This window comes from Mobula birostris, chromosome 3 (assembly GCF_030028105.1).
Source record: "Mobula birostris isolate sMobBir1 chromosome 3, sMobBir1.hap1, whole genome shotgun sequence".
Lineage (NCBI taxonomy): Eukaryota > Metazoa > Chordata > Chondrichthyes > Myliobatiformes > Myliobatidae > Mobula > Mobula birostris.
Window position 1 is genome coordinate 16,201,608 of NC_092372.1, and position 18,023 is coordinate 16,219,630.

The window sequence follows — 18,023 nt, forward strand, 5'->3', positions numbered from 1 at the left end:
GATCCCAAACTCTTCAGCATCCACTGTGTCCAGGACTTTCAGTATCTGGTAGGTCTTAATGAGATTCTTCCCACCCCCTTCTATAGATGCGTGGTGGAGAGTACGTTGACAGGCCGCACCATGGTCTGGAATGGAAACACCAGTGCTCTTAAATGGATGTTCCTACAATAATAGTGGATCCAGCCCAGTCCATCACCAATAAAAGCCTCCCCACCACTGAGCACACCTACGTTTGTACATGAAATGCTGTTATAGGAAAGCAGCATCAATAATCAGGGACCACCACCACCCAGGCCATGCTGTCTTCTCATTGCTGCCATCAGGAAGAAGGTACAGGAGCCTCAGGACCTACACCACCAGATTCAGAGGCAGTTATTACCCCTCAACCATCAGGCTCTTGAACCAACGGGGATAATATCACCCACCTTCTCTCGCCCCATCGTTGAAATGTTCCCACAACCAGTGGACTCACTCTCAAGGATTATTCATCTCATGTTCTCAATATTTATTGCTTATTTATTTATTATTATTATTATTTCATTTTGTATTTGCACAGTTTGTCATGTTTTGCACACTGGCTGAGCACGCAATTTGGTCCAGTCTTTCATTGATTCTGTTATGATTATTATTCTATAGATTTATTGAGTATTCCCATGAGAAAATTAATCTCAGGATTGTATATGGTGACTTATATGTACTTTGAAAATAAATTTACTTTGAACTTTGAACTCTGAACTCTGATACAGCTATAGGATTCAGGCCACTGAGAAGCAACCAGTCAATGTACGATTCACTACACAGCTATAGAAGTTTGTCCAAATTTTAGATGTCATCCTGAATCTTCAGAAACTTCTAAGAAAGTAGAGGCACTGCCATGTTTTCTTTGTAATTGCATTAATATGCTGGGTACAGGACAGGTCCTCTGAAGAATAACTCAGAGGAACTTAAAACTGGTGACCCTCGCCACCACTGTTTCTCCAATGAGGACTGGCCCATGGATCTCTGGTTTCCTCCTCCTGAACTCAATAATCAGCTCCTTGGTCTTGCTGACATGGAGTAAGAGGTTGTTGCTGTGGCACCACTCAGCCAGATTTTCAGTCTCCCTCCTGAATGCTGATTCACCACCACCTTTGATTTGCCCTGTGACAATGGTGTCATCAGTAAACATTGGAGCTGTGCTTGGCCACACAGTCATAACTGTCAAGTGAGTAGACCAGGGGGCTAAGCACACAGCCTAGTGGTTTGCCTGTGCTGATGGTGATTGTGAAGGAGATGTTGTTGCCAGTCCAAACTGATTGGGGTCTGCAAGTGAGGAAATCGAGGATCCAATTGGTATTGAGGCCAAGGTTGAGGAGTTATTGGTAGGTTTTGAGAAGATGATGGCATTGACTGTTGAGCTGTAGACAATGCAAAGCATCCTAGTATATGTATCTTTGCTGTCCAGATGTTCAAGGGTTCACTGAAGAGTCAATGAGATAGCATCCATTGTGGACCTGTTGCTCCAGAAGGCAAATTGGAGTGGATCTAAATTGCCACTCAGGCAGGAGTAGATATATTTCATCGCCAACCTCTCAAAACACTTCATCACTGTGGATGTTAGCGCTATTGGATGATAGTCTTTGAGGCAAATTACTATGTTCTTCTTAGGCACTGGTATAATTGAAGCCTGCTTGAAGCAGGTGTGTATCTTGGACTGCTGAAGTAAGAAGTTAACGTTCTCAATGAACACTCCCGCCAGTTGATCGGCACAGATCTTTAATACTTGGCCTGGTACCCCATCTGGGCCAGATGCTTTCTGTGCGTTCACTCCCCTGAAGGATGCTCCCATGTCGACCTCAGAGACCGAAATCGCAGGGTCATTAGGGGCTGCAGTAGTTCGTGATGGTTCCTCCATATTTTGATGGTCAAAGTGAGCATTTAAGTCATTGAGGTCATCTGGAAGTGAAGTTCTGCTGTTGCCTATGTCACTTGATTTAACTTCAGAGAAGATGATAGTATTCAAGATATATCTTCCCTGGATAGGACAGCGTGAATTACTGCCAACTGTGTACTTATCTGAAATTCTCAGGAGTGTTGAAAGCCAGTAACGGTGATGGAACTGTGAGATATTTTCAAGTTGAAAAACTGGCGATATAGAGGGGAGACTATTGTTGTTAAGACTCCATGAAAAGTCACTCACATAATTGGGTGTTTCTGTAAATATTCAACAATCTCAAACTGCTGCTTCCTGCTCTCTCCCCTCTCCCTTTTCCCAACCATGATTCCCCTCTCCCTGCCTTCTTCCCACTCTCAGTCCACAATAGAGACCCATATCAGAATCAGGTTTATCATCACCTGATTCATATGTCATGAAGTTTGTTTGTTTTTTTTTGTGGAAGCAGTACAGTGCAATACATGCACCTAAGATTCTTGCACAGTGCTATAGTAATGTATTGCATTGTACTGCTGATGCAAAAACACAGTCCAAGAATATGCTGGGGGGAGCTGGCAAGTGTCATTGTGCTTCCGGTGTCAAAATAGCATGTGCACAGCTTACTAACCCTAACCCATATGTCTTCGGACTGTGAGAGGAAACTGGAGCACCTGCAGGAAACCCCCATGGTCATGAGGGAAAGCGTACAAACTCCTTATAAACAGCAGCGGGAATTGAACCCCAGTTGCTGGTGCTATAAAGTGTTGCTCTAGCCACTATGTAACTACGCTGCCTGCAAAGGACCAGCATTCAACACAAATCTCGAAGAAAGCTGCTCACAAAGGTCCAACCATGTAAACTTCCCACTTACTGCATGGGGACCTGCCAGGCATCAATCCAAAGGGTCCCTGACGTTCAGCATTCTGATGTCATTGATTTGATTGCCGAGCCATTGAAGAGTTCCCGATTAATAAAGCAGGAGACAAAAAGCAGTTTTTTTTAACTAATTAAAAGATTTATTGTGTATTGTAAAACATACATAAGATTAAGATGCATACTGAAATATCATCACCTGACTACAAAGTGAACAATCACTAAAATCAATTATTTTAAAATGTACATAAAATTAATTATTTTAATGCCGGAACATTAGCCAAGTGCTATTTATGGCTTAAAGACTCAAACAAAATAGAACATTTTTCAGCAAATTTTCAGGAAGAAGTGTAAATGCCAAAAATATTTGCAGTTCTGATTCTGGAGGCTGCAAAGAAACTCCTTGCAAATAGCATACACTGTAGGAAAGTGCAGAATAAAAGGGAGCACTTTCTAAATTTGCACATTTTGCGGCTCAGAATCTAGAAATTTACAGTGTTGCGCATCATATCTACAAAATCCAGGTCCTTCACACAACCATCTAAAGTTTAGAACTCTCCAGGTTCAGAGTTTTGTATTCATTCAGGTCTGATCAATGGTTTGAACTATGGCACAGCATACAATGCATCTGCTTTAAACTGGCAGGAAAATATTGTTTAGGTTTGAAACTACTGCCTTGCTATAGGCTAGGGGTTCCCATCCTTTTTAAAGCCATGGACCAATACCATTAAGCAAGGGGTCCATGGACCCTGCTCTAGGCCGTCAGAAAATAGTTAAAAGTATAAAACACAAAATACAGTAGTATACTTGGGTAGCTCCCATCATTAAGTTTAATGACCTGTGACCAGTTTATCTTACTGCAAATCAAATATATACCCCCACTAACTTTGGCTCAGGATGAATGACCATAGACAGCAAGTAACTATCGCGGTTTCTCCACAGAGGATTTTACTTATTCGTGGCAGTTGTGTTGTCTGATAATCCACTCTCACGAGTTATTCTTTATTTAATCTGTCAGGTGTGTTGCTTTGTTATTGGTTCTTATTTGATCCCGTGGATCAATCCATACTGGTTTTGAGTAAGTTCAGTGCTTGGAACAGATATGTGTTTCATATTTACCCACATAGAACATTGAATATTGAAAGGCCTTGACGGTGTGGATATGGAGAGGATGTTTCCTATAGTGAGGGAGTTTAGGACCAGAGGGCACAGCCTTGAGAATAGAAGGATGTTCCTTTTTAACAGAGATGAGGAGGAAGTTCTTTAGCCTGAGGCTTTGTGAATTTAATCCCACAGATGGCTGTGGAGGCCGTCAGTGGGTATATTTAAAGCCGAGGTCGCGGCCCTAAACGTCGACCATTTACTCTTTTCCACAGACGCTGCCTGGCGTGCTGAGTTCCTCCAGCATTTTGTGTGTATTACTTTGACTTCCAGCATCTGCAGATTTTCTCTTGTTTGCTGATAGGTTCTTAATTAGCAAGGGTAGCAAAGGTTACGGGGAGAATGCAGGAGAAGGGTTGAGAGGGACAATAAGTCAGTCATGAAAGAATGGTGAAGCAGACTTGATGGGCTGAATAGCCTACTCCCACTCCTACGTCTTATGGTCTGAACTAATAGTTCTATGGCAGTGGTCCTCAACTCTTTTTTTATGCCATGGACCCTTACCATTAACCAAGGGTACCGTGGACCCCTGCACTACAGAGTGATATAAAGTGAAAACAGGGCTTTCAGCCAACCAAATCTGTGCTAACTATCAAACATTCACATGTACTAATCTCTTTTATTCTCCCCACACTCCTGTTAACTCCCTCATGTTCCGACAATCAAAGAGTGGCTTTTAGTTAGACTTTGTTGTATTAATTATTAGATTTATTTAATTACTTGAACTTTATATCCTCAGTCCGATGTGGAACTCAGACTTGCATCTCTGGACTATTGACCCAAAATGCCAAACTAGTAACTTGACCTTATCAGATTGAAAAGATAAGAAGCCAAAAACAATGTGTCAATTTGCATGATTTACCCAAAATGTTGATTGCAAGTTTACGTAAAACTTCCAAAAGGAAATTTAAAAGAATGCTTTGTCTCTCTACACCAGAGGTTCTCAACCACTTTTATGCCATAGACCAATGCATGAAGCAAGGGTTCCATGAACCCCAGGCTGTGAACCCCTGGATCTACATGATGAAATAAAAGTTGCAATAAAGATATTTTTCTTCCTTATTTCAGGTGTCAAGGTAAAGGACGATGATGTTCTGGAACCAGTCAAGATGATGGGCCCCAGATCACTTGTGCAAATAAATGCACACTCTGGGAATCTGGAATAAATGGATGAGTTTCAGCAACTATGGAGAGACAAGCAGGGCCAAGATTTCATAGATCTTATGACGACGCATCAAAGCATCTTCATCCTGAAAGGTCTCTCTCTTCGCAGATGCTGATTAATCTGTCGAGTATTTCTGGTATTTTGTTTTTGTTTCAGATTTTCAGTGTTTTCAGTTCTTTATTATTTTTGAAGTTAACTAAATATTTTAAAGAAAAATAATGACTATCAATTGGAGGTGGTCCAATCATTTCCTTGAACAACAATCCAACAGAGTATGTAAACCCAAAATTGTATTAATCTCTACTAGTTAAATTCATATATGCATGTTCACAGAAGATGAAATATATCTTGGTGTTATATTAATAACTCATGTGGAGGGCTGTGTGGAAAAATCAAGCAACTCTTCATGAAGCTGTTCATGTGAAGAATGCACATACTGGACTGCTACACACGGGGTGAGCTGCATGCCTAAAAGGGTGTATCACAGTTACCACCAGAAATGGAAACTGAGGAAGTAACACTGGCTCACATTAAGCAACATTTCTGTTCAGCAGCCTGCTTTAGTTCAGTGATTGTTGCCTGAGCCTTTTCTTTTATTTGGTCTACATCCATATTCTGGAGGTTTTGAATTTGTCCAATAAAAGACTCCTTGTCTTCCTCCTCCTCCTCATCTTCATGCACCATCTTCTTCAGCTCCTCCGGCAGCTCAATGTCATCTCCAGCCATTAGTATTTGATTTTCATCCTGTTCGCTCTATACAAGAACAAACCAAATTTGAAAGAAATAATCCATAATTTTTATTTTTTAAAACTTGCTTGATTGAATAATATGATCCCTTGCCCTTTGAGTCTTTATTCCCCAAATATTGACATGTTAGCACTAACAAGGAAACATCTAGAATATTACAACATTAAACTCAAGATGCAGGTGAAATTATCATTATTAAAAACAGCATTGCAAAGACATACAGGTTGATAGGATAATCGGTCACATGGGTGTCAATGGGTAGCATGAGCTTGTTGGGCCAGAAGGGAATGTTACTGTGCTGTATCTCAAAATTAATAACTAAATGAACAACTAAATAAGTTAATAAATAAATGGACATGGATCGTTGCATATAAATAAATAAGTAAATAAATACTTATGTAGATAAATACATTAGAAATGGATAAGTGGATAACTAGAAGAGTAAATCAAAGTCAAAAAGTCAAAATACATTTATTATCAAAGTATGGAAACAACTCCAAGATCGTCCTCTCACAGGCAGCCACAAAAGAAACACCATGTTCAAGAAAACATCAAATACCCAACGTGTGAAAAATGGATAGACAGATGAGCATCACACATCAAAGTTGCTGGTGAACGCAGCAGGCCAGGCTGCATCTATAGGAAGAGGTGCAGTCGACGTTTCGGGCCGAAACCCTTCGTCAGGACTAACTGAAGAAAGAGTGAGTAAGGGATTTGAAAGTTGGAGGGGGAGGGGGGAGATCCAAAATGATAGGAGAAGACAGGAGGGGGAGGGATGGAGCCAAGAGCTGGACAGGTGATTGGCAAAAGGGATACGAGAGGATCATCGGACAGGAGGTCTGGGAAGAAAGACAAGGGGAAGGGGAGGGAAAAAGCCCAGAGGATGGGCAAGGGGTATAGTAAGAGGGACAGAGGGAGAAAAAGGAGAGAGAGAAAAAGAAGGTGTGTATATAAATAAATAACAGATGGGGTACGAGGGGGAGTTGGGGCATTAGTGGAAATTTGAGAAGTCAATGTTCATGCCATCAGGTTGGAGGCTACCCAGACAGAATATAAGGTGTTGTTCCTCCAACCTGAGAGTGGCTTCATCTTTACAGTAGAGGGGGCCATGGATAGACATATCAGAATGGTAATGGGACGTGGAAATGGGAGGTGGAGTTAAAATGTGTGGCCGCTGGGAGATCCTGCTTTCTCTGGCGGACAGATAAGTACCTGGATAGATTAGTAGATCAATGCAAAATCAAATGTCTTTGCAAATGGGTAGCAGAGCAGAGGCTGCTGTGGGAGTACTATTCTTGGCTTTTGTTTACACTGAATCCATAGGAGCTGAAGCATTGTTATTGTTTAAAAATTTACCTATGGGACTGATTTCGTCCTTTTCAAGGTTACACATGTACACTGTAACAACAGCAGCTTTTAAAGACTGTCTCGAAGTTCACTTGTGATTTTCTTTTTGGAATTGAAGTTCACTGCATGAAAATGTCTGCAAAAGCTGATCCCAGGAACAAAACCACATTCCAGAATAAATAAAGTATATAATGCAAACACGAGGAAATCTGCAGACGCTGGAATTTCAAGCAACACACATAAAAATTGCTGGTGAATGCAGCAGGCCAGGCAGCGTCTATAGGAAGAGGTACAGTCGGTGTTTCGGGCCGAGACCCTTCGTCGGGACTAACTGAAGAAGAGCTAGTAAGAGATTTGAAAGTGAGAGGGGGAGGGGGAGATCCAAAATGATAGGAGAAGACAGGAGGGGGAGGGATGGAGCTAAGAGCTGGACAGGTGATTGGCAAAAGGGATATGAGAGGATCATGGGACAGGAGGCCTAGGGAGAAAGAAAGGGGGCGGGGGAAGCCCAGAGGATTGGCAAGGGGTATAGTCAGAGGGACAGAGGGAGAAAGAGAGAGAGAGAGAGAGAGAGAGAGAGAGAGAGAGAGAGAGAGAGAGAGAGAGAGAGAGAGAGAGAGAGAGAGAGAATAAATAAATAAATAACGGATGGGGTACGAAGGGGAGGTGGGGCATTAACGGAAGTTAGAGAAGTCAATGTTCATGCCATAAAATGTATACCTGCCTGGTGAAAATACCCATCAGTTTTCATGGAGAAGCGACAACTGAATATGCAGAAGTGAACATGAATAAGGCATTGGTCAGATCACATTCGGGGTATTGTGAGCAATTGTGGATCACTTTTCTGAGAAAGGATGTTCTGGCATTGGAAAGGGTCCAGGGAGGTTCACGAGAATGAAAGGGTTAATGTATTTGGAAAGTTTGATGTCTCTGGGTCTGTACTCACTGGGATTTAAAAGAATGAGGGAGGGATCTCAGCGAAACCTATTGACTATTGAAAGGCCTAGATAGAGTGGATTAGGAAAGGATGTTTCCTATAGTGGGGGAATCTAGGACCAGAGGACACAGCCTCAGAATACAAGGATATCCCTATAGAATAGAGATGTGGGGGAATTTCTTTAGCCAGAGAGTGGAGAATCTCTGGAATTCATTGCTATAGACAGATGTGGAGGCCAAGTCATTGGGTATATTTAAATTAGAGGTTGATTGGTTTTTGATTACTTATGGTGTCAAAGCTTACGGGGAGAAGGCAGGAGAATGGGGTTGAGATGGATAATAAATCAGCCGTGCTTGAAGCGCCCCCTTTCTTAGATAAGGGGTCCAAAGCTGCTCACAATACTCCAAATGTGATCTGACCATTCCCTTATTCCTATCCCTTATTCCTATTCCTATTCACTTCTGAATATTCAGTTTTATCTTCTTCATGAAATGTGCTGAGTATTTTCACCGGGCAGGTCTATCTCTCATTTATTGTGGAATCTGGTTTTGCTCCTGCAATCAACGTTTTGCAGATATTTTCATGTAGTAAAGAAATCAACTGTTTTAACAGAAAATGTTCCTCGAACTCCTTAGGACCAAATGTCAACCCTGAGGAGTAGTTATAACGAAGAGTTGCTTCTGGTTCAAATTCTTACTTTCATTCAGTCATTTGGCAAAATGGATTTGGAACCTGGTTTTCATCTAAAGCTCTTCAAGCGTCTTGGAGAAGTTCATCATTACCTAGGTGCTAATGGGATCAGGAAGCCATTGACAGTAATCGGTTGTCAGATTCCTTTCCTGTTTAATCTTTGCAACTAATTCTTCTCAGTCAGACTTCCAGTTTCTTTTTCTTAAAGTGGCTCAGACATAAAAATGGTCAGTATTATAAAGCAACATGGTGAATAATGACTGAAAAATAACCCAGAAAAGTGAGAGAAAAACTGGAGACACAGAGGGCAGAATTAATGTTCCCTTCAGCTAAAGTTATGTTTTGGGGCAGGGTGTTCTAAGTAATTATGTCATAGAGCTCTTTGCGATGGAAAAGTTTTACTTAATGTAACAAAGAACGAGGCCACTTGACCCATTTGAGCAATCCCATCAGTCCCTTTTCTCTCTCCTTATTACAATTAATTCTCCCCTATATGCCCTTAGATTCTTTTGCAAATTGCTTACAAAAGGATGTAATTTTACAGTAAACAGTTAACTTGTCAGAAGGTCTTAATGATGAAAGAGAAAAGCAAAGCACCCAGTGGAAACCCATGCGGTCACAGTCCAAAGACAACATCCCAGGGCAAAATTGAACTTGGATCCCTGGAGGAATCTGCACTAACAATTACAGTTCTACTGTGCTGCCCTACCAGATTTCCTGTTGCAACATTCTCAGAAGGAAGATTCAAAGTTAAGAAGGGACAAAGTATAATTATAAACATGAGGAATTCTTCAGATGCTGGAAACCGAAAGCAAAATGCTGGAGGAACTCAGCAGGTCGGGCAGCGTCTATGAAAATGAATAAACTGTTGACATTGTGGGTTGAGGCCCTTCTTCAGGACTGGAAGGGAAGGTGGAAGGTGTCAGAATAAAACGCTGGGGGTGAGCAGAAGGAGGATAGCTGGAAGGTGAAAGGTGAAGCCAGGTAGGTGGGAAAGGTCAGGGGCTGGAGACGGGGAATCTGATAGGAGAGGAGAGTGGACCATAGGAGAAAGGGAAGGAGGAGGGGACCCAGTGTGAGGTGATAGATGGGTGAGAAGAGGTAAGAGGCCAGAATGGGGAATAGAAGAAGAGGGGAGAGGGTGGGATTTTTTTTACTGGAATGAGAAATTGATATTCATGGCAGTAAGTTGGAAACTACCTAGGCGGAATATAAGACGTTGCTCCTCCGCCCTAAGGATGGCCTCATCTTGGCACAAGAGAAGGCCATGGACTGACATGCCACAACAGGAATTGGAATTAAAATGTTTGGCCACTGGGAAGTTTCACTTTTGGTGGATGGAGCAGATTGTCTTAAGAGTCAGGAGGCTTCAGACTGACTGCTTGCATCACCACCCGGTAACAGAGGCTCCAATGCACTGGATCAAAAGAGGCTGCAGAGGGCTGTTTACACAGCCAGCTGTATCATGGGAGCAAGCTTCCCTCACCATCAAGGACATCTTCAAAAGACAGTTCCCTCTGCTCAGATTTCTGAATGGACAATGAGTCCATGTATAGGCCCTCACTATTTTTGTTCTCTTTTGGTACGAGTATTTTTTCTTTTATATATATTTCTTACTGCAACTTATAGCATATTTTACGTATTGCTCTGTACTGCTGCTGTAAAACATCAAATTTCACAACGTTTTTCTCTCCTTATTGCAACTTATTCTCCCTCACATGCCCTTTGTTTCTTTTGACAATTACTTATTAAAAGATGTAATTTTACAGCAAACATTCAACCCATCATAAAGTCTAACTGATGTAGAAGAAAACCAAAGCACCCAATGAAAACCCATATGGTCGCACTCCAAAGACAACACCCAAGAGCAGGATTGAACCTGGAAACGTGGAGGCATCTGTATCAATGACCATAGTTCCACTGTGCTGCCCTATCAGCTTCCCTGTTGCTGAGGCCCTCCAGTGGTCTGAGTCAACCATAGATGATGCATCCTAGCTGTCTACCTAATACACAAACTAGGGCAATACGATATGGAGAGCAAGCTGTTGCCCATACAGCAGGCTCCCCCTCTCCACACAGTTGATGAATCCAGAGGACCAATACAGTTTGGCACCAGTAGTGTCGAAGGAGTTGCCAGTCAGCATTGAACTCAGTGTAGGACTGCCTTTGGGTTTGCTCCCAAAGCCTTCTCCATGAGTGGATATAGCCGCAAGGCAGCGGAGGATTGAGTTCAAAGTTTTTCTTTTTCTACGTGAGCTGCGAATCATAGCTGACAAGCTCCATCTGCCCAAAGCGAGTGGTCTTAAGTCGCCAGTAACCTGCCTTTGCCCAATCTCCTGTGAGTAGAAACGGTTCTACTGGGCTTCGTAGCTAAGTGAAAGCCAGGAGCTGGACTTGGTTAGCAGAGGCTATCTGAGACGCATGCCAATGGGAGCTCATCTCCACAACTTCCCCAGCTATGACAACTTAGAGGAACCACCAGCATACCTATCGCTGAGTTATTGTGCCAAAAACAGCTCAAGGAGTCAACAGTTTCCCATAAGCAACTAGCAGGCTAATGGCTTCTTGGTTAGAATCATAGAACAGTACAGCAGAGAAACAGGCCCTTCGGCCCATCTAGTCTATGCCAAAACCTTTTAAGTTGCCTACTTCCATCAGCTTGCACTGGGATCATAGCCCTCCATACCTCTACCATCAAAACTTCACTTAAACGTTGAAATTGAGCTTGCATGCACCAGCTGCACTGTCAGCTTATTTCACACTCTTACCACTTTCTGAGTGAAGAAGTTTCCCCTCATGCTGTCCTTAAAATTTTCACCTTTCATCCTTAACCCATGACCACTGGTTGTAATCCCACCTAACCACAGTGAAGAAAGCCTGCTTGCATTTACCCTGTCTATACCCCTCATCATTTTGAATACCTCTATCAAATCTCCCCTTAGTCTTCTACATTAGAACCATAGAACCATAGAACATTACAGCACAGAAACAGGCCTTTTGGCCCTTGGCTGCGCCGAACCATTTTCTGCCTAGTCCCACCGACCTGCACATGGACCATATCCCTCCATATACCTCCCATCCATGTATCTGTCCAATTTATTCTTAAATGTTAATAAAGAACCCGCATTTACCACCTCATCTGGCAGCTCATTCCATACTCCCACCACTCTCTGTGCGTAGAAGCCCCCCCTAATGTTCCCTTTAAACTTTTCCCCCTTCACCCTTAACCCATGTCCTCTGGTTTTTTTCTCCCCTTGCCTCAGTGGAAAAAGCCTGCTTGCGTTCACTCTATCTATACCCATCATAATTTTACATACCTCTATCAAATCTCCCCTCATTCTTCTACGCTCCAGGGAATAAAGTCCCAACCTATTCAACCTTTCTCTGTAACTGAGTTTCTCAAGTCCCGGCAACATCCTTGTAAACCTTCTCTGCACTCTTTCAACCTTATTTATATCCTTCCTGTAGGTAGGTGAAAACTGCACACAATGCTCCAAATTAGGCCTCACCAACATCTCATACAACTTCAGCATAATATCCCATCTCCTGTACTCAGTACTTTGATTTATGAAGGCCAATGTGCCAAAAGCTTTCTTTACAACCCTATCCACCTGTGACACCACTTTCAATGAAATATGGAGCTGCATTCCCAGCTCCCCTTGTTCTGCTGCACTCTGTGCCCTATTGCTCACTGTGTAAAACCCACTTGGTTGATCCTACCAAAGTGCAACTCCTCACACTTGTCTGCATTAAGTTTCATCTGCCATTTTTCCAGCTGCTCCAGATCCCTTTGCAAGCCTTCCTCACTGTCCACTACACCCTCAGTCTTGGTGTCATCTGCAAATCTGCTGATCCAGTTAACCATATTATCATCCAGATCATTAATATAGTTGAAAAACAACAACAGACCTAGCACCAATCTCCAGTAGACACAGACCTCCAGTCAGAGAAGCAACCATCTACTGTTTTCTAGCTTCTCCCATGAAGCCAATGCCTATTCCAATTTACTACTTCACCTTGAATGCTGAGCAACTGAAACTTCTTTACTAACCTCCCATGCAGACCTTATCAAATGCCTTGCTAAAGTCCATGTAAACAACATCTGCTTTCCTGGCAACTTCCTCAAAAACTCTATAAGATTGGTTAAACATCATGCCTCTTCCACCCAAGTCACCTTGCCCCTCATCTGTTCTCACCTATCACCTCCAAGTTTGTACTCCTTCTCCTACCCCCACCATCTTGTTCTGGCTTCTTCCCCCTTCCTCTCCAGTTCTAATGAAAGGTCTTGGCCTGAAACGTCAACTATTTATTCCCCTCCATAGATGCTGCCTGACCTGCTGAGTCCTCCAGCACGTTGTGTATTGTTAAGGATGATTTTTAGCCTTGTGGAGCTCCAAGTACTTGTGTTAAAGAAGTTATTAGCTATACGTCTTGTTATCGTTGGAGGGTTCAAAAAATGTTTTAGAACTGAGACAGTTTCTCTCTTAAGGCACTGTACCATTTCACAGTGTGCAATGACAATTCCTAATCCCCTCCTACCCATGTTCTTTCTATAAATTCAGATTTGCTCATTTGCAGATTCTGAGATGGTGCTGTGTATGGTCACAGCCGCCCCTTTGGCTTCAAACAACTTGAACTTGTGTTCTTGGCTCTTCCTATAGATTGTACTGGTCAAAGCATAAAGTGCGAGGATGGCAGTCATGTATAAGCCAGACTAAACTTCCCTGAAGGACCCCACGGCACAATGGGACAGTGGTTAGCGCAACACATTACAGTACCAATGACCCAGGTTCATTTCCCACCGCAGCCTGTAAGGAGTTTGTACGTTCTCCCCGTGACTGTGTGGATTTCCTCCGGGTGCTCCGGTTTCCTCCTGCATTCCAAAGATGTACTGGTCTATATGTTAGTTAGTAATGGTAAATTGTCCCGTGATTAGGCTTGGATTAAGTCAGGAGTTGCTGGGCAGCGCGGCTCCAAAGGGCCAGAAGGGCCTATTCCACACTGCATGCCAATAAATAAATAACATTTCATTGCCATCATTACTGGTTTATTTCAGATTTGTTTTCATTTTCAGAATTTAAATTGCCATAATAAATCCAAACTCATATTTGAACCTAAGCATACCAATTCGATAATTTAATCACTAAGCCATGGGACCCTGTAATTAACAGTAGGGACTCGTGCAAAGAAGTTGGCAGAAACCCCTGACAGGGTCGTAAATGGGATGGCGCAGTAGCATAGTGGTTAGGGATCTGGAGCAGCTGGAAAAATGGCAGATGAATGCCTGCAACCTGGGTTCAATTCCCGCAGCAGACTGTAAGGTTTTTGTACATTCTCCCCGTGACCATGTGGGTTTCCTCCAGGTGCTCTGGTTTCCTCACCCCTTTCAAAGATTTACAGGTTAGTAGGTTAGTTGGAAGCATTGGGTGTAATTGGCCTATTACCGTGTTACATCACTAAATCAGGGATTCCCAACCTTTTCATGCCTGGACCAATACTATTAAGCAAGGGGGCCATAGACCCCAGATGGGGAAGCCCTGCTCTTAATAAATTTAAAAAAAGGGCATTTTTACAGATTACCTCCAAAGGAGAGGTCCAGGTCAAGGTGAGATCTCTACTGATCTCAAGTCCATGTCAGATTGCCTGGTGCAAGGCCCATTAAAACTGGGCCAGTGACATCAACCCTGGCCAATTACAACAGGAACATCACAGAAGATTGCTACATGGTTGACATGCACTCAGTGGACACTTTATTAGGTACACCTGCACAGCTGCTCATTAATGCAAATATGTATTCAACCAGTCATGTGGCAGCAACTCAATGCATGCAGAATGGTCAAGAGGTTCATTTGTAGTTCAGACCAAACATCAGAATGGGGAAGAAATGTGATCTAAGTGACTGACTGTGGAATGATTGTTAGTACCAGATAGGGTGGTTTGAGTACCTCAGAGTCTGCTGATTTCCTGGGATTTTTATGCACAACAGTCTCTAGAATTTACAGAGAATGGTGTGAAAAATGTAAAACATACAGTGACCGACACATCTGTGGGTGAAAACACTTTGTTAATGAGAGACGTCAGAGGAGAATGGTCAGACTGGTTCAAGCTGTCAGGAAGGCAACAGGAGCTCAAATAACCACATGTTACAACAGTGGTCTGCAGAAGAGCATCTCTAAATGCAAAACACACTGAATCATGACATGGATGGGCTATAGCAGCAGAAGACCATGAACATACTCAGTGGCCACTTGATTTGGTACAGGAGGTATCTAATAAAGTTGCCACTGAATGTATTTAGAAAACAATTCTTTGATATAATTGCATCAGTGCTTTGTCACAATCATTTAGCTTTTCTGAGCTGATAATGTCTCTTTCACCTTTGGAAGCCTGTACTTTTCCCTTAAGTGGACTCTGAGAGTTGCTCTTTCTGCTTTCTTCTGCGCAAAGATACCATCCCGTTCCATTCTGAAAACAAGAGCAAACATATCTTTTCAATGGCAAATAAGACTGTCTTAACAGACACTTTGACTGCTAACTGTGTTGAACTGACCTTGATGATTAGTTCTTTGTAGGTTTTGGTTATAGAGGTTTTCAGCAGAAGAACCATGATAAAGACAAAGGCTAAAAAGGGAGTACTGTCTTCAGCTTCAGTAAATAGTCACAAACCATTTTTCTCCTCCCTAGTCTCTCACAGCCCATTGCCCAATTTGAAATCTTGAAGCTCAAAGTAAATGTACTATCAAAGTACGTTGATGTCACCAGATACAAACCCGAGGTTCAGTTTTTTTGTGGGCATTCAAAGTTCAATGTAAATGTAGTATCAAAGTACATATATGTCACTATATATAAACCTGAGATTCATTTTCTTGCAGGCATACTCAGTAAATCCATAGAATAATAACCATTGAAAAACTGCACCAAATTGGGCATTCAACCAGTGTGCAAAAAAAAAAACAAATTGTGCACATGCAAACAGAAAAATATAATAATATGGTAATAGTAATAAATAAATAAGCAATACATATCAAGTATATGAGATGAAGGGTCCTTGAAAGTGAATCCATAGGTTGTGGGAACATTTCGATGCGTTCACAGCGGAACAAAGAAATGCAATAGAATCGATGAAAAATGACACATAAAGGAAGACTGATAAGCAACTAATGTACAAAGGAAGACAATTTATATAAATACGAATAAATAAGTAAGTAGTGAGAATATGAGTTGCAGAGTCCTTGATTTGCAGGTTGCCAATGTTGAGGTGAGTAAAGTTATCTGTGCTGGTCTTGGACAGGAGCTTAATGATTGTAAGGTAAAAACTGTTCCTGAACCTGGTGGCATGGGTCCTGAGGCTCCTATACCTCCTGCCTGACGGCAACAGCAAGAAGAGAGCATGGACCGGATGGTGTGGGTACCTAATGAAGGATGCTGCTTTCAGTGCTCCTTGTAGATGTGTTCAATGGTGGGAAGGGCTCACCACTCTCTGAGTGAATAAGATCCCCCTCATGTTCCCCTTAAAAACCTCACTTTTCACCCTTAACAACCCATGACCTCTGGTTCTCGTCCCATTCAACCTCAGTGGAAAAATCCTGTTTGCTATTACACTATCTATACCCCTCATAATTTAGTATGCCTCTATCAAATTTCTCCTCATTCTCCTATGCTCCAGGGAATAATGTCCTAACCTATTCAACCATTTTCTGCAACTCAGGTGCTTCTTAAGGAAATTTAAGAGATTAGATGCAAAATTTACATTTGTTGGATGCAAATGTTTGAACTAGATTGTGAAACAGGAAGGAATAATTGTGGGCCAAATCTTCCCCAGAGGCTAAATTTATGTCTAAATGTAATTAAATTACAACTAGACGAAGAGTCCTTAATTTTCACTTCAGGGATCAGAGATGTTTTTTCTCATGTGGCTCTTTAAACACAACTGGTCTAGATGTTAAAAGAAAAAGTTGACACACAGAAGTTTTGGTGGATTTACCTGAGTGAAAAGGACTGGAAAGCGATCTCCTCCGGTGATCAATATAGTGATTAATGCCATATTAATGAATTGCCATTGATACACTCATTAAACACATCGAAACAAAAACTGTATCAAAAATAATTCCTGATCTGTCTGACCCAGGGTTTGTATTGTACTTATTTTTACAAACTTATTATGTACAAAATTAGGCTCTCAATATCCGATTTCCATTTTGTCGTATCGAAAGTTAATAGATTGAGCGAGCTAGCGCTTTTCTGTTTGGAATGAAGGAGGACGAGAGGTGACTTGACAAAGATGGCCTGTGGCCATCAAACTTTACAACTCCTCCCTTGGAGGGTCAGACACCCTGAGCCAATAGGCTGGTCCTGGACTTATTTCCTGGCATAATTTACATATCACTATTTAACTATTTATGGTTTTATTACTATTTATTATTTATGGTGCAACTGTAACGAAAACCAATTTCCCCCGGGAATAAAGTATGACTATGACTATGACTATGTACAAAATCATAAGGCATAAATCGGGCAGCTAGCCAAAGACTTGATCTCAGGGTGGAAATGGCTATATTGAAGGGGTTTCATTTTAAGGTGATTGGTGGGAAGTATAAGGGGGATATCAGAGGTAGGTTTCTTACGCAGGAATGGTGGGTGACTGCGACGCACTGCAAGGGGTGAAAGTAAAGGCTGATACATTAGGGGCATTCAAGTGGCTCTTAGATAAGCACATGAATGATAGAAAAATGGAGGGTTATGTGGGAGGGAAGGTTTAGATTGATATTCACATAGGTTAAAAGGTTGGCACAATATCACAGGCTTAAGGCTCTGTACTGTATTGTAATGTTGTACGTTCTCTGAAAGTCTGATTCACAGACCAATAATGAGGCCACGCCATTGGCACATGGGGTGCATTGTGCATCACCTACCCATAATTTCCAATAAGTGCTTTCTCACCAACTATTTAGACTCTTTACAATTTGCCATTCTAAATAGATTGTAATGTTTCAAAGATTTAAATTTCTATTTCAAGCTAGTCTGAGGTTTCACTTAATTAACTGACTGAAGCTTTTGCATATTTTCAATCCTTTTGAACTTTATTAAACCTATTTCACCTCATCAGATTTGACATAAAGCTATTGACTTGTGAAATAATTTAATTCGTTCTGGGGATGTGGGCATTGCTAGCAAAGCTGGAGCTGAATGCT

At 41.9% G+C, this 18,023-nt stretch overlaps 1 protein-coding gene across 1 annotated transcript in view; it reads right to left on the minus strand.

The window, feature by feature from the left end:
• Window positions 1–5,636: 5,636 nt before the first annotated feature.
• Window positions 5,637–18,023, minus strand: part of cplx4a (complexin 4a) — a 48,957-nt gene continuing 36,570 nt past the window's right edge. The window contains exons 2-3 of the mRNA XM_072251755.1: window positions 15,210–15,297; window positions 5,637–5,864 (exon numbers count right to left, since the gene is read on the minus strand). Of these exons, the coding sequence (XP_072107856.1) occupies window positions 5,637–5,864; window positions 15,210–15,297 (316 nt within the window). The remainder of the gene's footprint in view (window positions 5,865–15,209; window positions 15,298–18,023) is intronic.